The sequence below is a fragment of the Ursus arctos genome, unplaced genomic scaffold, assembly GCF_023065955.2.
Source record: "Ursus arctos isolate Adak ecotype North America unplaced genomic scaffold, UrsArc2.0 scaffold_19, whole genome shotgun sequence".
NCBI lineage: Eukaryota > Metazoa > Chordata > Mammalia > Carnivora > Ursidae > Ursus > Ursus arctos.
In genome coordinates, this window is record NW_026622863.1 from 22512964 (window position 1) to 22539191 (window position 26228).

At 57.2% G+C, this 26228-nt stretch overlaps 2 protein-coding genes across 2 annotated transcripts in view; one reads left to right on the forward strand and one right to left on the reverse strand.

Moving 5' to 3' along the window:
* The first annotated feature begins 9887 nt into the window (after positions 1 to 9887).
* On the forward strand, positions 9888 to 15412 carry HSD11B2 (hydroxysteroid 11-beta dehydrogenase 2). The gene is made up of 5 exons (XM_026494999.4): positions 9888 to 10152; positions 13490 to 13702; positions 13831 to 14016; positions 14124 to 14261; positions 14442 to 15412. The coding sequence occupies exons 1-5, from the start codon at positions 9888 to 9890 to the stop codon at positions 14861 to 14863; spliced, it is 1224 nt and encodes a 407-aa protein (XP_026350784.1). The 3' UTR covers positions 14864 to 15412.
* Positions 15413 to 15881: 469 nt separating this feature from the next.
* The window catches only part of ATP6V0D1 (ATPase H+ transporting V0 subunit d1), a 35476-nt gene continuing 25129 nt past the window's right edge, over positions 15882 to 26228 (reverse strand). Inside the window, exons 3-8 of the mRNA XM_026495000.4 lie at positions 21831 to 22009; positions 20394 to 20473; positions 17034 to 17111; positions 16737 to 16913; positions 16554 to 16631; positions 15882 to 16469 (exon numbers count right to left, since the gene is read on the reverse strand). Coding sequence (XP_026350785.1) covers positions 16308 to 16469; positions 16554 to 16631; positions 16737 to 16913; positions 17034 to 17111; positions 20394 to 20473; positions 21831 to 22009 — 754 coding nt within the window. The 3' untranslated portion in view covers positions 15882 to 16307. The remainder of the gene's footprint in view (positions 16470 to 16553; positions 16632 to 16736; positions 16914 to 17033; positions 17112 to 20393; positions 20474 to 21830; positions 22010 to 26228) is intronic.

Sequence of the window (26228 nt, forward strand, 5' to 3'; positions counted from 1 at the left end):
CAGTCCTCCTTCTGAAGCATGTCCAGTGTCAGTTCCTCCCACTCCACTCCAGTCCACACAACCAGCATCTTCCTTGCTGATTCTGCCTCAGCCTCTTGTCTAACATCTGCCTACCTACTTCCAGTCATTCTTCTCCCAGCAGCCGGGCTTATCGTTCTTTCTCTTTATTTTTTTATAAGGTTTTATTTTTAAGTAATCTCTACACCCAACATGGGGCTCAAACTTACAACCCCAAGATCAAGAGTCACACACTACTGACTGAGCCAGCCAGGTGCCCTCTTTCTCTTTATTTGTCGAAGTGGGTTGTGGTCTGAATAATGGCCTCCCAAAGACATCCACATCCTAATCTCTGACGCCTGTGAATATGTCACTTTATAAGGCAAAAGGGACTTTGATTAAATTAAGGAGTTTAAAATGGGGGAGATTATCCTGGATTTTTCAGATGGGCTCACTGTAGTCACAGGGCCCTTATAAGAGGGAGGCCAGAGGGTCAGAATGAGAGAAGGTGATGTGATGGTGAAAGCAAAGGTCAAAGAGATATGACAACACTGCGCTCCTGGCTTTGAAGGTGGAGGAAGAAGCCAGGAGCTGAGGAATGCAGACAGCCTCTAGCAGCTGGAAAAGGCAAGGAAAGAGATTGTACCCAAGAGCCTCGAAAAGGAATCAGCCTACTGACTTTAGCCCAGTAAGACCCACTTCAAACTTCTGACCTTCAGAACTATAAGGTAAAAAATGTGTATTATTTTTAAATGTGTGTGTGGCAATAGGTTATTGCAGCAATAGGAAATTAATATAGTGGGTTTCAAAGAGGGTTAAATACACACACATATATATAATGAATTAAAGCTGGTCTCGTTTGAAACAAAAATCCAAGTGGCAGCTCACATTCCCTCAGTGTCTGTCCGAGTGATTCCAAGCCTGGCTCTCTGAGAAAAGGACTCCCTCTGGCCAAATTTGCCTTTTATTTTATTTATTTATTTACTTTTATTAAGCTCCACACCCATTGTGGGGCTTGAACTTATGACATCGAGATCAAGAGGCCATGCTCTACTGACTGAGTCAGTCAGGCACCCCTGGTCAAACTTGCTTTTTAAAAACACAGGCAGTTGATCATATTCTTCCTGAGTCTGTCAACATAGTGTGGTCCCCAATCCAGAATCTGGCACCACTCAGGCCCTCACCTACTGAAGAAGGCAACCCATTGCCTGCTCCCAGGGCAGAGAAAATGGCAGAAAAACCTTCTCAACATGAAAACACCATCTTATCAGTCTTCTGCGTCAGATACTTCCAGGGCTCCCTTTTGCATTTAGGATAAATTGAAACACCAAAGCATGGCTAGAGGGCCTGCTCGACAAGTTCCTGTCCCCCTGCCCATCCCTGTCCTCTGGGAATTATGTGGCTCCTGGGACCCACACCACCCCCAGGCCTTTTCCCCCAAGGTTCCCTTTACTTGGAGTGTTGTGTTAGCTCCTCCTGCTCCCGTTTTGGCCAATTTCTATGAAAATGTGTGAGGCCCATTTTTCTGGGACAGAAGTCAGCCCCTCGGGCAGGAGCAGCTGGCCCTGACACACAAAGTAGGTCGGCCAAGAGTGGAAGAGCCCAGGCCAGGGGGAGAAAAGGCCCCTTTGTGGTGTAAGGGCTTGCACACGCATGTGTAAAGATTCTGCGCTGGCTTTCATGACTCCTGGAACCACCAGAAGAGACCTCTGGGGCGGGCAAGCGCAGCTCAACGTGCCCTGTGCCCAAGCAGCCCATCCTCAATTAGAGCCATTGTGTGCCTGGGCCCCCTAAGACTTGTCACTCGTCCCAGGGCAGGTCAGTAGTTTACCACTTTCAATCCCAGCTCTGCTATCACCAGCTGGGCAAACTCCTTAACATCTGTGAATCTCAATTTGCTCATTTTTGTGACATGAAAGTAACAATAGCTACTGCACGAGGGTGATGAGGACTGGAAATGTGCTCACGGTCATAAAGCATACAGAGCTGGTGGTAGACATCCATACGTCTCATCTAGGCCTTGCTTGTCTTCCTGTCAGGAAGATGACATTTCATCAGCTACTGAAATTAAATTTTAATTGTCAAATTAGCCCGGGTGGGATGTGGTCAGTCACAGCTCTTATTCTCTGGGTCCACTTTGTCTGGGTCACAGTACCCTTTCCAATGAACCCTGGGATGAATCGGCCCATTCACTTGGCTCATCCCCACGTCCACCAGCATTTCTTGCCCCAGTGAGCTCAGTGGCCTCCTGACTGGTCTTTCTGCTTCCACTGTGGGCTCCGCAACCCCATCCGTCCATTTTCTTCACAACTTGTGGCTGTCCAAAAAACAAAATTTTTTTAAAGCCAAACTGATTATATTACTTCCTGCTTACAAGCATCATGACTCTCCCTGCTCCCGAGGGAGCAATATTTCAATATACCATGAAATTAGAATCAAAACCTCCTCCTCACAGTGGCCTCCAAGACCTCCCATGCCCCCTGGCTCCGGTTAATTCCTGCAGCCTAATGGCCTCCCTTTCCTCGAAGGACCAGGCTTGCAGTCATACTAGGGCCTTTTGCACTGATGCTGCTGCCCACTTCCTCTGGGCAAGCTTTCCCTGACCCTCAGAATAGAAGAGACTGTTACTCCCATAGCACCATGGGACTCTGGTTTCTGCTGTCAGTGGCTGCTGGATTGTGTAGTGATCTGATTAGGGGCTGTCCCTCCAGTCAGCCGGACAGACCACACGGGGGGGGAATGATGTTTATCCAGCACCTTTAGTACAGAGCCTGGAACACAGGAAGCACTCAATAGATGTTTGCTGAAGAAAGGAAGGAAGGGAGGGAAGAAAGGTGGAAGGAATAAATGAAAAGATAGTACTTCTTATGGGAATTCTTTTGTGAAGCCTTATGTAAAGTAAATGATACTTGTTGAATTATTTTTGGTGTAAAAATTGACTTTCCTATGTTATCGTCCCTTCAACATAGTAAATCTATTTTTTTCCATATGCCTTGTAAAGATTTTTTTTATTTGCTACACTCAGGACATTTTCCTCCCATTAATTTTTCCTTGTTAAATGGTTTTTATGACCCCTTTGTGTTTTAAGAAAGAAGTACTGCTTGGTATTTAGAATATTCTCTCAGCTTCCTTGGTGAGAAGATTCTGGCCGCTTTCCCACTGTTGACTATAACCAGTGCAGCTTGGAACACGATGTCACCCCTCCAGAACTCTCTCGGACCGCGATAAAACTTATTCTGTGTCTTTAGTTGGGGACAAGGTGTTTGGAAACAGCGCCTTATGCAACAGAGCTGCTGCAGGGCCGTCCCTTGGAGGCAAATGTAATAAAAAATCATGGTGTGTGAAAAATGTGCCCACAGAGTCCAAGGAACTAAAGATTTTAAAGCTTCTCTGCCAGTAATTCAGTTTTTATTTTATGTTTCTTGGAAAACTGAAGGCTTGTATCTACCATGTGTTACCTAAGACGCAGGGGGAAGATGGGGGGGGGTGGTAAAGGGTATTTTGTGCTGGTGAGAATGTCTGTGGCAGCCTGGTCAAAACTGTCCTCTTTGTAAATGACCTCCCCGCCTTGGCCTTGCTCCCCAGGGAGGGGTATTTCCATCTCGCATGAAATCTCTGTCTTTGCTCGCTCACTTCTATGGGGAATGGTACACGCATGCAAAGCTGCTGGTGTTCTTACTTTATTTCAGAAATGTGCAGGCCTGAGACACCTGAATTTTTCCTGGAATACTTGAAAGCAAATTATGTGCCGGAACCTCTCAGGCCTGTTCCCAGCGGAATTTCCTTTGAGTGTTCATATCTCGAAACCTTATGTAACCTGACACAATTATCTGAAAAGCCTCGGAATCCAAAAGAACAGTGTTCTGAGCTAGGAATGAAGGTTGGAGCTAGGAAAGAAGTGTTATCCCCTGCCCGGGGACTAGGTCATACCTCACTATGACAATACCCAATTCACATTCCAAAGAAAAATGCTAACCTCCTGACACCGGGACCAGTGGGTGCATTTGCTTCATCTCTCTGAACAAGGAATCGCTTAACGAGGTGCTCGAGGGACATTACAAAAGCCCTAGACCTGGCTGGTGGTTAAAAATATTTCGATAACCACCTTGAGCAACTGGTCTTCCCAGGATGGAAGCCAGAATGGCTTGGGCCCCTTTCAGGGGTTAAAACACCCTCCACTGACTCAAAAATCAACCCATCTGAAGAGTTGGGTTCTCATACCAGCAGTTAGCAGTACAAATGGGATATGTATGGGGTGGGGGTGGGGGTCTGGAATCCATATTTTCACCAAGTGATGGGTCCAGGTGATTCTGACTCAAACCCAGCCTTAGACTCCACCTCCCCAGCCCAACCCCCAACTCCAGGGAGAAGGGGAGAATGAGGACACAAACTCTAAGCACAGACCTAAAAATCTGGACTCCACAAGTAGATGACCCTGCATTCCAGAAAGCCCCTGCCCCAAGAAGCTTCTTTTGTCCCCCCTTCTGTTTCACTTTCAGAAATCCCAACCCAGCTTGCCATTTGCATACCAGCGGTGAGAGACCTCCTAGGAGAACAGGCACCACTCATAGGTGGTTGGCTTTTCAAGGAATTTGCTGGAGAAAATTGTAGGCAAGGCTGTGAACAAAACCCCCCTCCATCTGGTTTCAGTTTATTTAAAAAGCAACGCACACAGGCCTCCCCACCAGCAATCAGAAAACAGCCACAGCTTCCCCAGGGAGGGTGTTAGCCACCAAGGGTGGGGCTGAATTTTATATATGCAAATGAATTAAACCAGCTAGCCAACAGCAACTAATTTTTGTATCTTTTGCAATTGTTCTGCCAAAAAAGAAAAAAAATAGGCCTAAATCAGGGGTGATAGAAGCTGTAAAGAAGCAAGTCTTGAAATTAGTTTTAACAACTTGCCTTAATTCTACCGTTGGGAGACATGTTTCTGACCTAGAAGCAAATAAAAAAAGGTTGATAGTCTTTCACCTGGGTATTGCCGACTCCCTAGGCTGAAGGCCAGGGGGCAGTGTGACCAGATGGTTGGGAGCATAGCGTCTGGATGGATGTGTGACCTACAGCACCTCATAACCTATAACCTCTCTAGATTTGTTTTCTTTCTTTCTTCTTTCTTTTTTTTTTTTTTAAGATTTTGTCTATTTATTATTTTAGAGAGAGAGAAAGAGCAGAAGGGAGAGGGACAAGGAGACTCTGCGCTGACCATTGAGCCCCACCTGAGGCTGGATCCCAGGACCCTGAGATCATGACCCGAGCAGAAACCAGGAGCCGGTCACTGAACTGACTGAGCCATCAGCTGCCCCTGGGTTTGTTTTCTCATGTATAGCACCTGCTTCCCAGGGACGATATGAGGATAGTAAATAAAGGACAAGCAAACCGCACACGAGGACTGGCACACAACACACGCGCAGGAGATGTGGCAGAAGGTTAGGAACGACTCAAAACCGCACTGCTGGATCGGAGACAGCTGGTTTCACCTGGAGTCAGCCAAGCTCTCCTGGCAAGTGTTCTCAACTGGGGCTTGCCTCACCCCCCCCCTGCCCCCCAGGACTGGTCCAGAAAATGCTTCAGAACACATTCTCGTAGTGTTTCCCAAACTCGAGGGCCCTAATTCCCAACCAAATATCTGCCTTCAATCCTGGGGGCAAAAGAAAAGTTCTGAGGAGGGCGAAAGACAGTTTGAAAATGCAAGTGATGACCCCCCGCTTCCCCTGCCTCACCATCCCCTCTCCCTGCTGGCCAGAGGTCCTGATTTCCAGATGCACAGCCTAGATGGGGTACCTCTGAAAATAGAGGGATTTCACTTCATGCCCAGGGCACACGAAGGTGAGTCGGCAATCTCCTGGGCTCCTGTGCCATGTGAGTGATGTGCTGCAGACCGTGGGTATCTGGGTGCCTCTGGGCTCGGCCCTTGCACATCCACGAGCATCTTGGGCTCCGTTAGCCCAAAACACACCTCTGCTTCTGTCCCTTGTCTGGATGCAGCAACAGGACTTCCAGCCTCCACTCTTCCCCCATCCCTAAATCCATTTCCTGGCAATTGGGACAGGTATCTCATTTGCTCCAGACCACTCCCAGCTCTCCTTTGCCCTCAGAATGAAGTTTAAGAGGCCACATGTGGCAAACGTGCTCCTGCATTAACACAGTTCTCAATATCGCAGACTTTGGGCTCAAGTACGCCTGAGCAGAGATGTGTCTACGCTATTTGGGGACTGGGGTGTCATTCTCTGGTGGCCTTTGATGAGGTCAGGAGGGGGAGCCATGCAGAGCTAGAGTGGGGCTGGGGGGACAGTGGAGTTGGTGATTGTGGACGGTTATGAAGAAATGTGGTTAAGAAGGGGGGAGCACAAGAACAGTGCTGGAGGGTTGTGGTATGGGATTGAGGTGAAGGAAGTTGTCTGTCGGCTACCCATAGGAGAGGCCAGTTGTTTCTATGAACCTAGGGCACCCAGCACAGGGCCTGGCACACAGTAGAAACTCAATAAAAGTTTACTATCGTTGAGGATGGGGAGGGATGGGGTCTGGGACTTCAGTGGGGGTACTGGCCATTGGCAGGAAGACTGGCCTCTCTTCCACGGGAGGGAGGGGTGGTGGGGTGTCAGGAGGGAGCAGAGGGCAAGGCAGGGCCTTCTTGGGACTTTGCTGCCTCTGAGCTGCACCACGGAGGGAGGAAGAAATGACAAGAGAGTCTTGGCTCCAGGAACCCCAGTGTGGCCAGGGGACAGAGGGTGAACTCTTGGACTGCGACGGCACCCCACACCTGCTTCTGCTCCCCTCATCCTCAAATCCAGCAGTCACCTTCACTCTATCCCTTTCAGAGCCGCGCCCTTCCAGAAAGGCCAGCAGATGGTGCCAGTGAGCTGCCAGACTCTGCTGGAGCGGACTGGAGCCAGCCCCCACCAACCCGTGACCCTCTAGAGCCTGGGGCAAGCTAAGGTTTGGCTCACCAGATTTCTGACCAAGGGGGAGGAGAGACCACGGTGGGTGGGGGGCACAGTGACGGGTGTGTCAGACTGAGGACTAAGAGAGACAATGGACTGAAGGCTTAGGGGTGGGGTGACTAGGGGGCTCTGATCCTTCTGGTTGCCCTTCATTCCTTTGCCCCTGCCAAGCCCTGCCTTATCTGCCAGGGCTCCTGCCCTCTGCCCCCCTTCCCTTCTCTTCCCTGGAGGCCCCTGCCAGCCCAGACTCCTGGTTCTGGCAGAGGCTGGTTCTCTGCCCCTGGGCAGGCACAAGCTGGCACCAGGCCTCAGACAGGGTTGGGCCAGCCCCTCCCAGCCATGACTGCCTGAACCACCTTCTTTCTACTTCCAGGACGTCTCCACCTGATGAGGGCTAAGGGTTCAGCTGCTGCAGGGGGCTGCAGGGGGCTGCAGCAGAGACCCTAGGAAGGAGGCCTGGCCTCCTGGCCTTGGAAGTAGGACGAATTGGGGTGGGCTGGGTGGGCGCATATAAAAATGTGACAGATCATCCAGTCCCACAAGATCCAAATCACACAACACTAATAGTTCTGTCCGAGGTGGCAGAGCATCCCAGAAGATGAGCTGGAAACACCCCCTCCCCATCCTAGCCATCCTATACTCTGCAGCCGAAGGCAATTCCCTATACCCCCTCTCGGCAAGTCTTTCTCCCCACCATGGGCTTCCCAGTAAGTCAGGATCCTTCATGGTTCCTTCTCAGGACAGTGTAGGATTCTGCTTCTCAGTCTCTGTTCTCACCTTGCTGTCCCACTTCCACTTCCCCTAGTTTCGATTCCAGTTCAGGCAAGTGCTAGGACTACCTGTGTGGCCTTGACCTTGAAGACTGCCTGGGACCCCCACCCCACCTCCTCCTTTATACCCCCTCTCCAGCTCCAAAGGGAAGCCCTTAATAGGCTGAGGCAGGAGAAAACATAGCCAGACTTTCAGTAGGGTGACAGAGGGGGGGGGGTGGCTCCCACAAATCCAGGGTCTACAGCTCAGGTCAGCAAGCCAGGCCAAGGTTGCTGTGCCTGCCTGTGAGCCTGGGCCATAGATGCAGGGCAATAGGAGTCAGCAGGTTTTAGAAAAGGAATGTTTCCCTGAGTTTCCAAAGGATGACCCAGACCAAGGGAGAGTCGCCAGAAGCACACACAACACGCACAGATGCACTCACACGCACATGCTGGGTCATGGCACCGGTCATGGACACAAGTGTTTGCAAATACTGGCACAAATGGGTACACAAGGTCATGTACTCAAGGTAGGCACACATGTCCTTCTTAGGGAAGTCCTAACTCCCAGGGCCAGGGCTAGCCTGCCATCTGTGCTCGTAAGAGGAGGAATACATGAAGGCACAGAAGTGCCTCTGGACAGGAGCTGCGCCCTCCACCCAGAGCCTCCCTTACTAAATGTCTCCCAGCCCCTTTCCCGAGGGTCCCCTGGCCCACCAGGGAGCCATGCCTGGGTGGCAGAGAAGACTTTGGAGGAGGCATTGCCTCCAAGCCCTGGCACAGAGCCTGAGCACCTAAAATAGAGATTGGGCACAGGGCTGGGAGGGATCATGACCTCCCAGGACCTAGTTGGGGCATAGATGAGGCAGTGGGCAAGGTCCAGAGGCCCACAGGAAGCAAGGACTCCTTCTGCCATGGGCTGCACCTACTGCCCTCAGAATAGGGCCTGTCAGCCAGGTGCTGGCACCAACTCCTAGTGCCTGGCAGAGCCCTAGCATGGATGCCAAATACAGGGTGCCAGACACGGGGGTGGACAGGATGGGGGGCCGCTGGGCCACACACAAACACAGATCTTCATATATACAGGCAGGGAAATGCACCCACACTCACATCACTTATTTTATACCCTGTGGAATCATGGGAGTAGGGCACTGATCACCTTGTCCTAGAGGCTGCCCTCACTGACTCCAGGCGTCCCCATTGGCCTGGCTCTAGGAGTATCTGTCTGAGGGTGGGCTGGAGGTAATGGGAGGCCTAGACACTTTCTGTGAGCCCCTGCCCCGGTCACACACACACACACACACACACACACACACACCTGCACTCCCACACACGTACACTTGTGTGGCAGAAGGAGGTGGGGTTGGTGCATCCCCAGGACTGGGCCCTGGAGGGAAGGAGGAAGGCGGGGCAAGAGACTCCCAAGAACCTGGGCAGTCATCTTGCTCCCCCCAGCCCCCGCCACAAGCCGGTTTTGTGACCGCAGGCGGCTTAGGTGTGAGCGCGCGTCAGGGCGTGTGTGTGCGCGAGGGACCTGCGGCCGCGCACAGCGTGGGAGTGCGGCGCGTGTGCCCGCTGCGGCTGCCGCCACAGGCCGGGTGAGGGCGGGCTGCTTCCCCGCGGTGTTCCGGCAGGCCGGGAGGCCGCTGCGGTCCTGTCAGTGTGGGAAGCCGATGGACGTTTGTGCGTGTCCTCAGGTGTCCGGAGCAAGTGTGAGCTGGATGTGCTCACCTGGGAACAGCGGCTCAGCGGCCCTGGGAGCATGGGGGAGGGGGTGGGGGGGCGAAGGGGTGAGCAGACGCAAGACACGAGGGCTACACCAACCGGCCCTGCTCCCGGCACGGTCCGCGGCTAGGCGGCTCCTCCTCTAGCAGCAACTTTGGGACTTTGTTCCGGCTTCTTAGAAAGCAGATCTGGCCGCGGGGGCGGGGCGGAGGGGGGGGCACCTGCCCGCAGGAGGGTGCGGGTGAGAAGTGGAGGAAAGCCCCGCCCCTTCCCCGCCTCCGCCCCGCCCTCTCCCCCGCCCCCGGGGCTCTTTATAAGCTCGGCCCGAGGGCGAACAGAGAAAGCGAGTATCCCTTCCGCCCTTGGCCGGTGTTCTGCTGCACCCCGCACCCCGCGCCCCGGCCCCCAAATCCCTCTCCCTGTTCCCCGGCCCGGCCCCCGCCCCGCCCCGGCCCAGCCCGGCCCAGCCGCCATGGAGCGCTGGCCTTGGCCGTCGGGCGGCGCCTGGCTGCTCGTGGCGGCCCGCGCGCTGCTGCAGCTGCTGCGCGCAGACCTGCGTCTGGGCCGCCCGCTGCTGGCGGCGCTGGCGCTGCTGGCTGCGCTCGACTGGCTGTGCCAGCGCCTGCTGCCCCCGCCGGCCGCACTCGCCGTGCTGGCCGCAGCCGGCTGGATCGCGTTGTCCCGCCTGGCGCGCCCGCCGCGCCTGCCCGTGGCCACTCGCGCGGTGCTCATCACCGGTGAGTGCGCGGAGCGCGGGGACTCCAGGCTCGAGGGCGGGACCAGACACCCAGAGGGCTCCCCATGAGCACGCCAAAGCAAGGCGGGACCCCAGCACAGGAATGGGAGTGTCGCCCTTACTTGGGTGCCGGGAGTGAGCCAAGTAGGAAGCGCAAGGCACCTCCCTAAGTCCGGGTTAACTACCTGCCGCTGTGGAGAGTGTTGGAGGGAAAATGAGGCCGGGAGTGGGCAGGTGCGCAGGGACAACTGCTGGATGAGAATGACAGAACCTCCTGGAGTCTGGGGTCCAGGCTCTGGACGGGGGCGTGCACTGAGGGACTTCAGAGGATGGTCACCCCTCCAACTCTGCCTAATATCCCCACGTGGGACGCCCCATCTCCTCTTCCCCGGGATCAGAGGAAGGCGCTTAGATGAGGAGCTGGGGCACCCATCCCCCAGTTGGCTGGGATCCTTGGACTCCAGAAAAGGTTGAGGTCACCATGAGGGGCATGTGGGCATTCAGCTGCCTCTCAGAACGCGTCACCCACCCCCAAACTGCTGAGGTAGCCGTCCAGAGTCTGCAACCAGCACCCCACCCCACATTCCTCCTGGTCTTCAGTGCCCAGGAAGGAGGTCTTGGAGAGCTGTACTCAGGTGCCTCTGGGCTTGGCGGAGTTCCCTTTGTCTGGAGCAGGGAATAAATCTGTCACCAGAAGGGGGGGGGGCACTGAGGCCCAGCCGGAAGTGGGGAGGGGTAGAAAGGCCAGGGGGCACTGGCTCCGTTGTACAGGGGGAGGTGCAGCCTAGTTCTCCCCCAGCCCCCATGGCTTTGGACAGGTTCTCAGAGCTCTGCCCTTACATTGGGCCCTGGACTGGGGGCTGCCTCTAGACTGGCTTCTCAGAAGCTCGGTCCAGTAGGAGGCCCTGCATGATCAGATGGACCTGGGAGAACTTCCCAGAGGCCATCCTTGACCTGGGCCTGGGAGGATGAGTGAAGATAGGTGGAGTGTGAAAGGTGTTTTGGATCAAAGTGTGGGTGTGGGACAAAGGTTTGAGACAGGAATGAGCGTGGCCTCGTAGGGGACAGTCAGTAACCAGCCTGGCTGCTGGAATGTAGTGGGATATGAAGTTCTTTCCTCAGAAGAGGCCTTGAATGCCAGGCAAGAAGCCAGACTGCTGAGGTAGGTGGGAATAAGGATGGCATGAGGGCTTTTGGGCTTCAGCAAGAGGGTAGAGTTAAAGCAGGGTTCAGGCTGGATTTGTGAGACCTGAGTTCAGGGTACAGTATGAAATTTCAGGGGATTGAGGAAGGAAAGATACAGACCTTCCTGGTATGAAGCAGGAACTAGGTTGTGAGCTCTGCTCCCACGGACGGGGCAGCTCCCCTCCTGCCTTCTAATTTGTGAGCTGCCTCAACAGGACCCGGGCTATCTGCTGGTACTAGTGACCCAGTGGGCAGTCTTTCCTGAGATCTCCCCTAGGCCTTCATGCTGCTGCTACTTCTCCTTGCCTTGAGACTGAGAGTGAGGGGAGAGGTGGGATGCCATCTGGCTGTAAAGCCCCACGATGGGAGAGGGGAAGAGTACTGCCCAGCCCACTCCAGCTTCTCTGCGGTTTCCTCTCTCACCACCTGACTGCAAGACAAAGAGGTGACCAGGCCCAGCCTCACCAGCCAGAAACAGTGTCTTGAGCCTGCCAGAGCTGCCTGAGAATGCCACTGAAAACCACTGCCCAAGGCCACTCCAAGAGCTCAGCCCTGGGGTCAGAGTTTGGGCCGAGTGGCTGAGTGCCTTGTGTGCACATCTGTGCACCGATGGTGGCAGGGGGTCTCATGGGTGCAAACCCCTGTGTGAATATGCAGGCAGGTTGGAGGTCTGTACAGGTGTCTGTGTGGGGACAGGTGAACAAGAGGGTATGCACGGCATGGGTGACTGTTGGGACCGCAGAGCTGAGGCTCTGGAAGTCCTCCGTTTCCCTGTGAAGGGCCTGTCTGCTCTGGGAGCGAGCTTAGGCGAGTGGACATACATGTGCTCACTTGCCTCCCCCAGCCACACTGGCCCTGGGAGGACCCGTCAGCCCAGGGCTGTCTGCAGTCCCCCAGCCACCCACACAAAGCCCAGCTCACAGCCCCCTGCCCGGCTTTGTTCTCTGCCTCCGCAGAGGGGGCAGGGCTGAGGTGGGGAGGGCTTCCCGTCCCAGAGCATCCAGATTTGGGGAAGTGGGGCTTCTGTGAAGCTTCTGCTCAGCAGGACCACCAGGGAGGCAGGCTTCAGAGAGCCTCATGGGCCTCTCCCTCCCCTTGCTGGCTGCCCACGGAGCCAGGATCAGAATGGGAACAATTGAGGAAGGGGGCATTGCTTATCAGACCCCCACTCTGGCTCTGCCTGGTGGTTCTTCTTTCTACATACCAAAGACAGGAAATTAAGTCTCCGAAGTGGTAGCTAACCTCAGGTCACACTTGTTGGGTGTGGGAAGGGATTCAAATGTAGGTCTGTTCTCTTCCCCACCCATCATCTTGCCTGTCCTGGGGGCAAGTGGTCTGAGTCTCAGAGAATGCCCCGCTGTTGCCACAGATTGGAATTCCAAGAGCAGGGGTCAAGGGTGAGGTGGGGATGGGCCTCCAGCTTGCCTAGAGCCTGGAACAATAGTAGGGATGTTGGCAGGGAAGGGAGGTGGGGCTCAGGTTGTGATGACGGGAGCTGAGAGCTTGGGCTTCATCCCGAGGAAGGGCGGGGGGTGAGGGCGTTGCAGGGGGGCACCTGGAAAGGTTTTCAGCCACAGCGTGATATTGTCATTTTTGGAAAGATCCCTCTGGCTGCTTAGGTAGAGAATGGATTCAAGGGGGCAAGATGGGACAGGACCAAAGATGGGACTGTTTCCTAGGCCAGGTAAGAGGAAGAAGCCTGGGCAAGGGCAGCGAGCAAGGGAGGGAGGCTGTGCTACTGCACACGCAAGCTGAGGCCTGAGAGCAAAGCAGGCAGGACCTCGGGGCTGAGACTGGGTCTCCCACTGACCTCCAGAAGTCCTGGCCTTCCTCTTTGTTGGCTAAGTGACTTTGGGAAGCAACTTCACATTCCTAGGTCTGTGTCCTCATCTATAAAGTGGAAATCGTAAGCCATGTTTGGGGTAGCTCTGGGGAGTCAGGGTGTTGGCAGCTGTGAGAGAGCTGGTGCGCAGGTGCTCAGCCAGAGGGCCGAAACCTGCAGTGGCAGACCTGGGAAAGGAGGGAGGGCTACTGATTGCTGGAAGATTGGATATCCAGGGGCCTGGATCCTGTCCGGACCCTGGTGATCCCAGAGTTGTCTCAGGCCAGACTAAGCCACAGGGGGAGTTCACTGGCTGCCCTGCCCTGGCCAGGCTGTGACTCTGGTTTTGGCAAGGAGACGGCCAAGAAGCTAGATGCCATGGGCTTCACGGTGCTGGCCACTGTGTTGGAGTTGGATGGCCCCGGTGCCCTAGAGCTGCGTGCCAGCTGTTCTCCTCGCCTAAGGCTGCTGCAGATGGACCTGACCAAGCCAGCAGACATCAGCCGAGCACTGGAGTTCACAAAGGCCCACACCACCAGCACAGGTCTGTGGCCATAGATCCCCCAGGAGAGGGTGTGCTTGGGTGGGAGTGAATGGGCAGAGATTAGGGGTTTGCTGCTGGCCTGACCCAGAGCTTCCTCCTTTCTTTCGCCCCCTTCTCCATGCCCTCAGGCTTGTGGGGCCTGGTCAACAATGCAGGCCACAATGACGTAGTGGCCGATGTGGAGCTGTCTCCAGTGGCCACATTCCGCAGCTGCATGGAGGTGAATTTCTTCGGTGCCCTTGAGCTGACCAAGGGTCTCTTGCCACTGCTGCGCCGTTCTAGGGGTCGCATTGTGACTGTGGGCAGCCCAGCAGGTGAGTGCCCTTCCCCGCTGGAGTAGAAAAGGTGCTGCTGCAGAGTGGGGAGGGATGTCAGAGCCTCTGGCCTGGGCTGGGCTGTTTCACTCCCAATCCATCCCCAGGAGACATGCCGTACCCCTGCTTGGCAGCCTATGGGACCTCTAAAGCAGCCATGGCGCTGCTCATGGACACATTCAGCTGTGAACTTCTGCCTTGGGGGGTCAAGGTCAGCGTCATCCAGCCTGGCTGCTTTAAGACAGGTGGGAGTCAGGTTTGGGATGGGGTATGTGGGTGTGGTCTTATCTGGGGGAGGATCGGGTCTGAGGAATGGGCATGGCTCTGGCTGGAAGCAGGGATCGGTCTGGGGGTAGATGGACCTGAGTCTGGCTTTGGCTTCCCTAACTGACCTCAGCCGGACCTTGCCACTCCTTCCCCCCCAGAGTCTGTGCGGAATGTGGGCCATTGGGAGAAGCGCAAGCAGCTGCTGCTGGCCAGCCTGCCCCGAGAGTTGCTCCAGGCCTACGGCGAGGACTACATCGAGCACTTACACGGGCAATTCCTGCATTCACTGCGCCTGGCGCTGCCAGACCTCAGCCCGGTTGTAGATGCCATCACCGACGCACTGCTGGCAGCTCAGCCGCGCCGCCGCTATTACCCGGGCCGTGGCCTGGGGCTCATGTACTTCATCCACTACTACCTGCCTGAGGGCCTGCGGCGCCGCTTCCTACAGACCTTCTTCATCAATCACTGTCTGCCCAGGGCACTGCGGCCTGGCCAGCCCGGCTCTACCCCAGCCCAGGATGCAGCCCAGGACCCAGACCCGGACCCAAACCCAGGCCCTTCCCCCATGGCAGCCCAATGACCAGTGCCCACAGATGGCCTAGCCGCTCCGGCAGAGGAGGTCCCACGAGCCCTTGGCCCTCTCCTGGGCATTGTGACCCCCAAGTCTGCCCTAGAGCCTCGCCTAAAGGACCCCAGCCCTACCCATTTGGTCAATGCCCCAGGCCAGGCCTGGTGAAGCTGAGGCTTCCCAATAAACCTCCAGGCCTCTCTACTGCTTCATGAGCCCACACAGACCCTTCTGGGCGCAAGGTTCCACCATGTAGCTGGGAGAACCCAGCTGGATGGGGAGTTTTGTGCAAGACTTAGCTGTAGACTTTGACAGGATCCCGCAGACAGTGCCTCTGCAAACGAAGGAGTGACTGGGTGGGGTGGGGACTCCCCCCCTCAGGATTTTTTTGAGGCACCAGTGCCTCAGTGCTGCAGTTCAAAGGGTGAATCCTGTTTCTTGACTGGCTCAAGAATTAGGGCCCTGACCACCCACCCAAAGCCCCCTTAGCCACAGGGAAGCTTCATACCCCACTTGCCCAACTGCCACCTTTTAAATACAGACAAATTTTTATTTCTCCTAGAATGGAAAGATGCTTTGTCAGGAGGGAGTGACTGCCTGGGTGACAGGCTGTGGCGGGGTGACAGACTGGGAACTGCCTAGGGAACCGCTGGTGGTTAGCATGGGCCTTGGCTCTGGGCACAAGTTCTGTGGCTCACACCTATCCCCCTTCATTGACTGGGGGCAGATCGTTTATCCACAGATTTGGGCTTCCTCATAGTGCAATGGGGATAGTGCCCCTGGCCTACGGCATAGTGGGGCTCAATGAGGCAAACAGGGAGGCCTGGGACCCTCCAGGGCCAGGACCCAACTCCACAGGCTTATCTGGGCCTCCAGTGACTTCCCCCACCCTGCAGAACCTGGCTGTCCAGGGAGAGGGCCAGCGAAGGAGGTAGAAAGCTTGGGGTGGGGGTGGGCTCAACAAGGGTGGCACCCAAGGGAAGCTGGGGTCTGGGAGAGGTACTGGGGCCCAAAGGAGACAGCAGACAGCTAGGCATAGAGAGGGCAGTTTATTGTCTCAGAGGGCCGAGCTGAGGGACGGGGTTGCAGAGCTATTTCCCCTATGCCTCAAGGACACACACTCTGTCGTTCCTCCGGGGCCAACCACTGAGGGAAGAGGAGGCTCACACTGCCCCAGGGGTTCTCAGGGAAGGACACAAAGTGACTACATGCTTCTCAGACATGTCAGTGGCTGTAAACAGAGGGCTGAGGGAGCCTGGGGAGGGGGGGTTGGTCCATCCTTGGTAGGGGGAGTAGGTGCCCAGCCCCTTTTCAGGCCCAAGAGCCATCTCAGAGAGGGTCAGGAAAACTGAAAGTCACTAGGACAATGTGCTACCCCCCAGGGCAGGCATGTGAACCACGGGCTTTGTCACAGCACACGCAGACACACACTTGTGGGGAGCCTTGGGCCAGGGCGCTAGAAGATGGGGATGTAGTTGTCGATCTTGGCGCGGTGGCGCTGGGCAATGCACTCAGCGATCCACACAATGTTGCGACACTCTTGCTCCTTGAGCTTCACAAAGGCGTAGAAGATACCAAAGTGGAACTGGTTCAGGAACGCTAACTTGTTCAGTTTCACCTGTCGACAGAAGCAGGCATGGTGTGCAGGTTAGGCCTGGGCCACCAACCCCTCCCTACGACGGGCAGGGGAGCAACCCCTCACCTCATGCTCGAAGAATCGGTCCTCCAGGGTCTTGTCTCCAGGGTTGCTGCCTGCGCCCTCGAAGAGCAGCTTGTACTCCTGGCCCAGGGGAGGGACGGACAGCATGAGCGTGAGGGCGCTGCTGGGAGTGGGGTGAGGATGGAGAGGCCAGTATGCCCATCATCCTGTAGCCAGGACACTCACCGGGTAGTAGTCGGCCACACTCTTCACCTGCTCATAGTCGTCAGCCCGAGCCAGCTGGGCCAGGCCCTCCGGGTACAGCCTCCCGCAGTGCGGAAAGAGCTTGGCACGGTCCTCCTTGGACAGCTCTGTGTCGAACGAGTTGATGGTGATGATGAAGGCTCGTCGGTCGGCTTCAAACTGTGGGGCCGGTGCACAAGCAGGGGGAGGGGGAGGGGGCAGTTGCCAGTCAGCTGGCAGGGCTTCCCCCAGGCCCGGGGTTCCAGGGACCGGCAGGTGGGAGGGTGGGCAGGCACTCACCTCCAGGATGGGGCACATGGCATCGGCCGTGGTCCCGCCCAGTAAGGTGCAGAACTTGTAGAAGGACTCCAGGTAGGCCTGTGCAGAGCAGGGGGCTTGCTCAACCCAGGGAGGAAACTGGGAACTAGGGGATTTGCCAGGCCTCTTCCTCACAATTCCCTCCTTCCCTCCCCAGTCCCTTGCATGGTGAGTCCAAACATCACACTGACGGATTGGCCAGGGCGGCCCCCATGTCAGGGCTTCAGAAACATCCACAAATTCCAACTGTTAGTCAGGTGGCCTGCGCCTCTCTGCACCCAGGAGTGACAGCGATTTTTGGCCGACTGTCTGCTTCGTGGTGCACTGCCCCCCCCACACCCCTACACTGTCATCCCACAGGAGGCCAGTCTCAGAGAGGGGCTCTGTATGCCCCCAGCTGTGCTGCCTGCCATTCCCCCAAACTCCCCTCCTCAGCCTCAGAAAACCATATCTTGATGGGCTTAGTGAAGGAAGGTTACTCCTGAGAGTTCATGGAGGTAGTCTGGTCTGGGTGCTGTGGCCCCTCCTGGCACTCCACCTCACAGAACTCCTACCCCTCAGGTAGCTCCAGGCATCAGGAAGCAGGAAGCAAATTGTCAGCCCCACTCCTGCTGAGGGATGGTTATTGCCTGCACAGACGTCAGCCCTGCAGTGCAATGGCTGGACACATGGGCTGTGGTGGGAATGAGCATTTCCTGCCCAGGCAAATTGGATCTGCTGAGCATAAGGAAAGGACAGGTCGGCTCAGGCCCTCTGTTCCCTTGCAGCACTCACTCATAAAACCAACCAGGCACATGTCAAGAGGGTAATGGTCTTGCGTTCCCCGCCCTGAAGCTCCCTTCACTCAGATCCTCCTGGGTCCCTTCTGGTGGCATGGTCACAGGGACTCTGGCTCCACAGGCTAGAGATTATTCTTCAGGGTTGAGGGTGACAGCTGGGAGGCCTGGAAAGCTTTCGGCACCGAGGTCTGCCCTCCAAGGTTCAGAGACCTTTCCACCCACCACCAGCTGCTCCAAGGAGGTGAGATGAGACCCAGGAGTCCATGAGCACAGGCAAAGCCTGGCCAGCAGCAGTGGGCAAGCTGGGCTCGGGAGGAGGCCCGTGGTGACCACTGGGGTCACAGGAAACAGAAGTCTAGGACAGGTCAGGGGGCCAGAGGCTTGAAAGGAGAGAGTGGACCCCAGCACAGCAGATCCCCAAGAATCAGAGGGCTTGGGTGGCAGAAACCTTTGCCAGTCCTACCATGGCTTGGTGGTAGTTTAGTCCCTCTACAACTGTCCCCAGCCACTTTTCTCCCCACAGCCAACCAAACTTGCTGTCCCCAAATCTCCAGGCTTGCCCCAGGGGGGCCTGCAGTTCCAAACTGCAGCCACCAGCCTCTCCCCAGCCATACCGGTCCCTGGAAAGGCTGACCCAGGGTCGGGGGAGATGATGGGAGAGACCCAGACTCTCTTCTGGAAGCTAGGGCAGCTGAAGAAACTGGCAAGACCCCAAAGGCCCAGGTACCAAGGTGACCTCCCTACCCCCTCCCTGTCCCCTGCAGCCTGCCAGCCATGGCTGCTACACCAGCTGCCTACAGTTCCCACCCGCCAGGCGGTTGAGGGTCCGTCTAATCTCCCATCTGTGGCCACTGGGCTGGGACATTGCCTGCGAGCGGGCGGTCCTGGCATGGCGCCCTCAGCCTTGGATCAGTGTTTATGAGCTGGTGCCCGAGCAGCCCTCACCAGTGACTCCAGCTAGAACCAGTCAGGCCCGGTGAGGGTGTGGGTGAGGCTGGGGGGACAGCCGCACCCCTCACCCAGTCTCAGGGCAGGGATCCCAGCAGCAGGCCAGCTGGGCGGGCAGGAGCACTCAGATGGTGTGCGCGCACACAGCCTCGGCTGACTGCCTGGCCCGCCTCCCTGTTAGCAGGGCAGATGAGAGCACGTGCTGTGCGAACAGGCTGAGCCAGGTGTGATCCAGGGCTGCCAAAGTCTAGAAAGTGGCTTCAGGCAACCCACCTGCCTCTCTGAGCCCCCAGTTTCCGCATCTTACCAGTGTGGATAGTAATGCCCACCTACCTCCTGGGGCGGTCCTGACGATTAAAGTCGTCGGCAATCTTCCTACCTTAGTCTCACGTCTCTGCTCTGTCCTCCCCATTGTTGCCAGAGGGGCCTTTCTGATGATACTCTGCCCCGTTGCAAACCTTCACTGGCTGACCCCGTCCGCAGGATACAGTTCAAACTCTAGCCTGGCACTCCAGGCCCTGGGTGACTAGATCCTGTGTCTCCCTCTTTTTCCAGACCTGTGTCCTGCTATCCATCTGAAACCTGCACTTCCACAGCAAACTGCCTGCCACTTGGCCCACGTTCCATGCTTGCTTCTGCATGTGCTGCTCCCCTGCCTACACCCCTGCAACCTACAAGCAGGCTCCTCACCTACCCCCAGAGCCTCCCTTGCACTCTAGCCCAGATTCCTGGAGGGAGACTGGAGGGCCTGGGCTCAAGCGGCAGCCGAGTGTTGGCCCCCTAGCTCCAACCCAGGCAGGAGAAGACCTTCACGGTAAAGATCTGACAGACAGATGTTCTCAGGGTTAGGTCAGCAGGACTCTTGGCCTGGGCTACCACGTCGGAGCCTGCCTACTGCTGATCCATGTTCCTGGCTGCAGCCCATCAGGGGTCCTGGCACCACAGCTCAGCGCCTCACTACGGCCAGAGCCCAGTCTGTCCCAAATGGCCTTCACTGGTCCCTGGCCAGCCCCCTGCCTTGGCTCCCAGCCCTGGTCCTAGCCTCTCAGGCCAGCGCAGTGCAACCCCATGAATCCCAAGCTCACTCTATCTCCAGCGGTCACCAACCTGTGCTATAGCCTGGGGGGAAGCAGAAGGTGGGTTGGGGATGCGGATGCTGGGACATGACACTGGTTCTAGGCCTGAGAAGGACGTGGTGACCTGGCTACACCTGGCTGGGTCCCTCCCTCCACCATAACTGAGCACACTGTTGCCTCTGCTCAAAGCCTGCCCTTGCTGGCAACAGTCCAGGCGGGGTAAACCTGAACGCTATGGCCTGGGTGGCAGCCCATGACCCTCTTGGATGCAGGGCGGGGGGGCGGCCATCCAGGAGCCAGCTCTGACAGGCCAGGCACTCCTGCTGATCTTATCAGGGCCTGCCGCAGGCGCCACGAGACGGAGAACCTGTTCCATGCAGCCTGCGCCCATCGCGGGAGCCAGCGAGGGAGTGCAGAAGGCCCTAGGACAGGAGCCTGGTGCAGCTGCACGCTGTCCCGGCACCCCACCTAAACCACCCGCCCGCCACGCCAGGGGCCCCCGCCCAGAGGCCAGGCCCCACCACCGGCGAGGGCGCTACCTTGTAGAGTGTGTTGCGGATGATCTCGATGTTCATCTCATCAAGGTCCTGCTCTGAAATGCAGTCCTGGAAAAAGGCCGCTGGGGAAGAAAGATGTGGGGGTGAGGGTGGGTGACTGGACTCAGCCTAGGCAAGAATCCAGCTGTTGTTCAGCCACCCTGCAGGGCACAGAGGGCTCCTGCCACAAGGCCCAGCTGGCTGGGGGTTGGGGGCCTCCCAGCCCAGCCTGGGCGATTGCCTTGGAAGTGGCAGAAGCAATACTTGGGGCCATGTGCACTGACCTGAGCTTCTCCTGCATCCTTACTCCTAAAACTGATTTATAAGGGAGGCGGCCAGCCATAACATGATCTAATCGCCTCTGGGGCAGACCCAAGCTCAGACCATGCCAAAGACAGACTTGCATAAGAGGCCATGACATCCTCCTTCCTTAAGGGGCAGCTGTGGATTTGGGGCCTGATGCCCACAGATCTGCAACCCCCAGGAGGGCCTCAGGCCCACATTTGGAAAACCAGCCTCCTTCTCTTTCAGACAAGGAATGAGCTGGGCGGGCATAGACCAGTGACCCAGAGGGCCACTGTTGGGCTGAAAGTGGAGGCCAGAGCAGGACAGAACCCCCTCCCCTGACAGGGGCCCTAGTCTGTCTCTTCTTTAAAGATGGAGAAACTGAGAAGCCACAAACAGCCCAGAACTAGCTCAGAGTTACTGGGAGAGCCTATGGCAGATATGCCCAGCAAGCAGTGCTCAGGCCTCTTAGCACAGAAACAAGTGCAGCTTAGAACCCACTGGTTTAACCCTGGAGGCTTCCTGGAGGTGGTGCCCTGGGGACTAGGATTGTGGCTATGAGGGCACTAGCTGGGGACAGCCTTAGTGCCTTCTCCCCAGCCTCCAAGACAGGCAGGAGCCAGCACTGCCTAGGTGGGGCCCAGCAGGAAGCTCCCAGTTCCCCTTCCTTTCTCGGCCTCTGACACGAACCCTGCATCCTGCCGGACACTGCCTGACCTGGCCCCTGGGACCTGCTCTGTGGAGGCCAGTGAAGCTATTTGCTTCCCTCCTCTGCCTCACAGGCAGCCAGCCACTCCAGCCCCACTTGGGGCCACAGTCGAGCACAGTTCGAGCTCCCAAGACTCTGAGGGACCCGGGCCTCTCCCCTCTCCATGAGCTCAGCCCTTCTCTGCATCCTGACAAATTGGCCAGTTTCACCAAGTTACAATGCTCCGAGTCAGGCCCTGGGGGTAGCCTGCCTGGCCCAGCAAGAGCAACAGGAAAGGGGCAGAAAGAGGGTGAGAGAATGGGAGGGAAGTTGAGGGCAAGATAAAGGTAAGCAGCAGGGGGCAGGCCTCCCCTTCTGGCTCAGTATCAGCCCCCCCCAGGCGTCCTCCACAAGAACCCCCCAAGGAGGTGCTGCCCCCCTCCTCCCCCTCCGCCCCAGGGGCTCACCCAGGGGCGTGTCCACCAGAATGGCATTGTAGAGCTCGGCAGGTGTCTGCGCAATGTTCACGGCCTCCATCTGCTCAAAGCTGCCTAGCGGGTGGCACTTGGGCACAAGTTCGGCGATAGAGCGCTGGTGCAGCGTGCCCGTGATGAGCAGGATGACGTTGTCAATCATGTAGCTGTAGCTGCGGGAGGCACACAACAGCAGGGAAGTCTGTCAGGGAGGGGGGTTTGCAAGTCCTAGTCCAGCACTGTGCCCTGCCCCCACCCCGCACAACCCCCCTCCACCCCTCCGTGGTGATGCCGCCTCGAGGGCACTGAAGACCAGCACCACTGGCTCACCTCCCTGCCCGGGTGCACCCCTATACTCCAGCGCCAAGAGTCCGGGACACACATGGCCCCTCCCTTGGGGGGTGGCACAGATGCGCGCCCCTTCAGTGGCTGAGAACAGGTAACTACCCCACGGTGCGAACAGTTCCAGCAGGGCACAAGGAGGGGGCTGCAAGGCCAGCCTGGTGGATGAAAGAACTGGGAGATGAAAGTGTGTTCTGGGAAGAGGGAACAGTGTGTGCAAAGGCCTGGAGGCATTCACCGAGTGCCTGCCGCATTCGAGGAACTGAGCACAGTTCAGGGTTGGCAGAGGGAGGGAACCAGGGCAGTGCTGCCAGCAGGCTGGGGCCTGGACACTGGTACTCCAGGCCAGGCTGAGGGTTCTGACTGCATGTGGAGCACTAGGGATCCATGAGCAGGATGCGGGCAGGGAGTACACAGTCCCATTAGGGTCGGTCTGGCTGCTGGGTGGGGAAGGCTAGAGGGTGGATAGCAAGGGGAGGAAAGCCTGAGGAGTAGGGTGGGGAGAGACCAGAGAAGGAGGGAAGACCGGAAGGAGCCGTGGGAGTGCCCCTCTGGAGTAGGGCCCCAGGTCAGGGAGAGATGGAACAGGTAGATAGCTGCCCTGTGCAGCCCCACTCCAAAGGCAGGGCACCGCCTCCTCCTTAAGGCCAGAGGCCTAGGCCAGGTATCCACCCAGGAGGCCTGGAGGAGACCCAGAGGCCTGGAGGAGGGGCTCAGGTCATCCCAGGCTCCCCTGGCTCAATGCTCTGGAGAGCGCATGGGCAGCAGAGGGGGCTGTGGAGCTGGGGAGGGTGGGGCGCCCGGTTCAGACATGGCAAGGGGCACGCTCTGCTTCCGACCTTGTCTTAAATGCCATAAAGGAGCTGAGGCAGAGCTCTGTGTAGTCACCTATGTGGGGATGGGGTGAAGATGGGGGAAGGCCCCAGGCACAGTCAGGTGGCAGTAACCACATTTCTCCAGTGATGAACTCAGGGTACGGGGAGGGGAAGAGGCCTGGGGGGAGAGGCACCTGCAGGGTCAGAGCTGAGGTGGTGGTTGCCGCCCTCGGTGGGCACTGAGCACAGGCCTGGCCCTAGCTTCTGGGCGGCCCACAGTTAGGCCCCTGTCCTGGAAAAGTATTTTGAGCACCTAAGGCCAAAGCTGTCCACAGAAGCTCCCTGGTGGGCAGTGGCCCTAAATACCAAGAGAAGAAAGGGAAAGGGGTGGCCCAGGCCTCAACTCAGAGGGCCAGCCATGTGGGGAGCTCCCACAAGGCCCTCCAGGAAGGCTGCAGGAGGAAGAAGTCACAGCTCCTGTCCTGGCCTGACCCCCACTCCCCCTGCTTGCTGCACCCTCCCCCAGCTCCCACCCAGCCCAGCGCCCTGCTGCGACCTCTGCTCTCCTGGGCTTGGGGCCAGGCAGCTGCCCTCTCTCCGCCCCCGAACCGGCTGGGTCAGCGACAGGATGTGCACTGAGAAGAGACAGCCCCCCCCTTCTCAAACTGAGGGCTTCAGGCGGGGCCCATTTGTAGCTACAAGCCAAGAAGCCCAAATGGCCAGCCTTCTGCCCCTGACCTGACAGAGCTGGCAGAGCAGAGGGACTTCAGAGAAAGCTCGCTGGAGTTCTGTGCCTTGGCCTCCAGCCCAAGCCTGCATCCCCTCCACCCTGGACAGCATCCCTTGTTCCCAATGCCTCCAGAACCTCATGCAGCACAGTACCACGGGACTCCATGTCACCTCCCGCAGCCCCTACCGACACCCCATCCAGCCCCACTCCAGCCGTCCTGTGCCCCGAGACAGCCACAAAGATCCCCGCCCCCACCCTGAAGATGCTCTTCTACACTCTCACAACCCTTTGGACAGGGACAGGGAGATCATACTTCTTAGGCCTATATTATCCTATTGATATCACAACCACCAGCATCAGCAACTCCAGTGTCCAAAGAAGTAAGAGAGAGTACAGCACTCAGCCCCGCCACGCCACCGGGCAGATGAGCTCTATGTCCCCATTTCCTGGCGGTAGAGTCTTCCCACAGGGCTCTCCTCTGAGTCCCAGCCAGGCCCTGGCACTACACTCCCCATCTAGCCTTGTCTTCTCAGAGGGATCCGCACAAGCCAGTTTTCTTTCTCTAAACCTCCTCACTCCTTGTGTCCACAACTCGGGGAAACTGTTTATGTTGGGGATGGGCTGGGGTCAGGGCCCAAGGGAGGCACTGGTACTCCTCAGAGTCCTGGCTGGGACTCAGAGGAGAGCCCTGTGGGAAGACTCTACCGCCGGCTTTGTTGTTATCCCTCCAGTGATGTGGAACAGGCCAGCTATGATTCACGTTTCAGCCCTGACAGCAGACGTGGGGGCCAGTGGTAGCAGCCCCTAGCTACCCCCAGCCTCTCCTGCTAGAAGTCCTGGCTGGGCACCAAGGAAAATGCTGAGCCAATTAAGGGCCACTTATGATTACATATCCCCACCCCCTTCCAGGGCCCCTTTCTAACCCAGGCTAGGCCAGCCTTGGACAATCCTGTGCCAGGCCCGGCTCTTCCCTCTCCGAGTCAACTACAGGGTCGCTGCAGAAGCAGCCCCTGCTTTTCTCCCCCAGTGAGAGCCAGAATCATCTTTCCTGGGAGAAAAGAGGCAGAGTAGGCCTGGCAGAGATGGTGCTGGCGAGGCAGTCTGTTTCTCCCCCAAGGCCAAGGCCTTCAGCAGGCAGGGAAATCCTCCTCCTCCTCGCCTGGCTTCAGCAGCTGCCTCCCTGCCCCCAGAAAGCCACTCCACCAGTCCTCCCCTCGTTTGGCCTCGATAGGAGAGAATGAGGTTCCAGCTGGTCAGCGTCTCCCTCCAGAGGAAGACAGCTGGGGAGTGGACAGGCGGCTGCCCGCCAGGCCAAAGAGGCCCTTGTGGGGTGGGAGTGGGGAGTCTGTATTCCTCTGCCTCCCTCACCCTGAGCCTTTAAGACTCAGCTGGGGCCCACAGAAGTCTCGGGTTGGGGTTTAGGAAGCCCCTTCTTTCAAGAAGTCTTCAGAGCCCCTAGCCAAGCCCTGTCCCTCTGCTGTGCCCTTTGGCGCCACCTGCTGGAGACGCATGGCTTGCTTGCATGTTCTCATCTTGGCCCTGGGGGCTGGCCCGGCACTGGCGAGGAGGCCCCGATGGTTCGGTACCTCTGCCAGTCTGTCCATCTTACAGCTCCCAGCAGAGGCTGCTCATAAACAGTACTTGTGCTTGATCACATCAGAGTCCTGCACAGCTGCCCAGGGCAGCAAGTGAACAGAGATACCAAGTTGTGGCCTCAGCATACTACCTGTCAAGCCTCAGTTTCTCCTCTGCAATCAGGATAACTGAAACGCAGCCCACAGCAAAGCTAGTGAGGTCCTGACCTTATCATTAAAATCCCGCCCCTCCCCCAGAGGCCCAGCTGGGTCTTCCCACTTGACCTAAGCCTTCTGGGCCTTGAAGAGCTCCTGCATGCTCTCCCTCAGTCTCCGGAAAAGAGTGTCACTGCTGGCTCTCCCTCAAGGCAGAAGCCAGATCTAATGCAGGACCCAGCAACCATGGCAGGTCTGGAGCCCCAGCCTGTATAGACCCTGCTGGGACCCAAAAACAGTGGTTGTGGAAAAAGAGGGCTGGAGGGCCAGGATAGGGAGGTCTAACGTAATCTGATACCTCCGTGGCCCATGGTGTAGAAAGTTCTGGGCAGAAAGGCACGTATGCTAAAAGGCCCACGGGGCACTTGACCCCACCATCCTGGGACAAAGCCTCCTTCCAGCTACCCACTCCAGCTAGTGGCACTGAGGTCCCTGGTACGTAAGATTGGACCTCACCCCTCCCAGATGGTGGAGGTTACCATGCCCAGGCTCTGCCAGTGGGTACCTGGCTGCTGCTTACGGGGGATGGCACCCTCCAGGAGGCTCACTCATCTAAAGACAAAAGCCTCTGAGGCCCACCTGAGACTCCCCAGAGACCAGACTCGCCTCTCACAAGCAACTTTCCCAGCTACCCCTTCAGGATCTACTCTCCTATGGGAAGCTGTCATGCAATGGCCCAGATCAGATCGCCCTCCAGTGCCGAAAAAGCCTAATA

Bases quoted from the DNA above. Each gene is read 5' to 3' on its own strand.
- HSD11B2 (XM_026494999.4), top strand. From the start codon at position 9,888: ATGGAGCGCTGGCCTTGGCCGTCGGGCGGCGCCTGGCTGCTCGTGGCG. The intron at 13,703-13,830 runs GTCTGTGGCCAT...CCATGCCCTCAG, and splicing joins GGCCCACACCACCAGCACAG to GCTTGTGGGGCCTGGTCAAC. The intron at 14,262-14,441 runs GTGGGAGTCAGG...CTTCCCCCCCAG, and splicing joins GCCTGGCTGCTTTAAGACAG to AGTCTGTGCGGAATGTGGGC.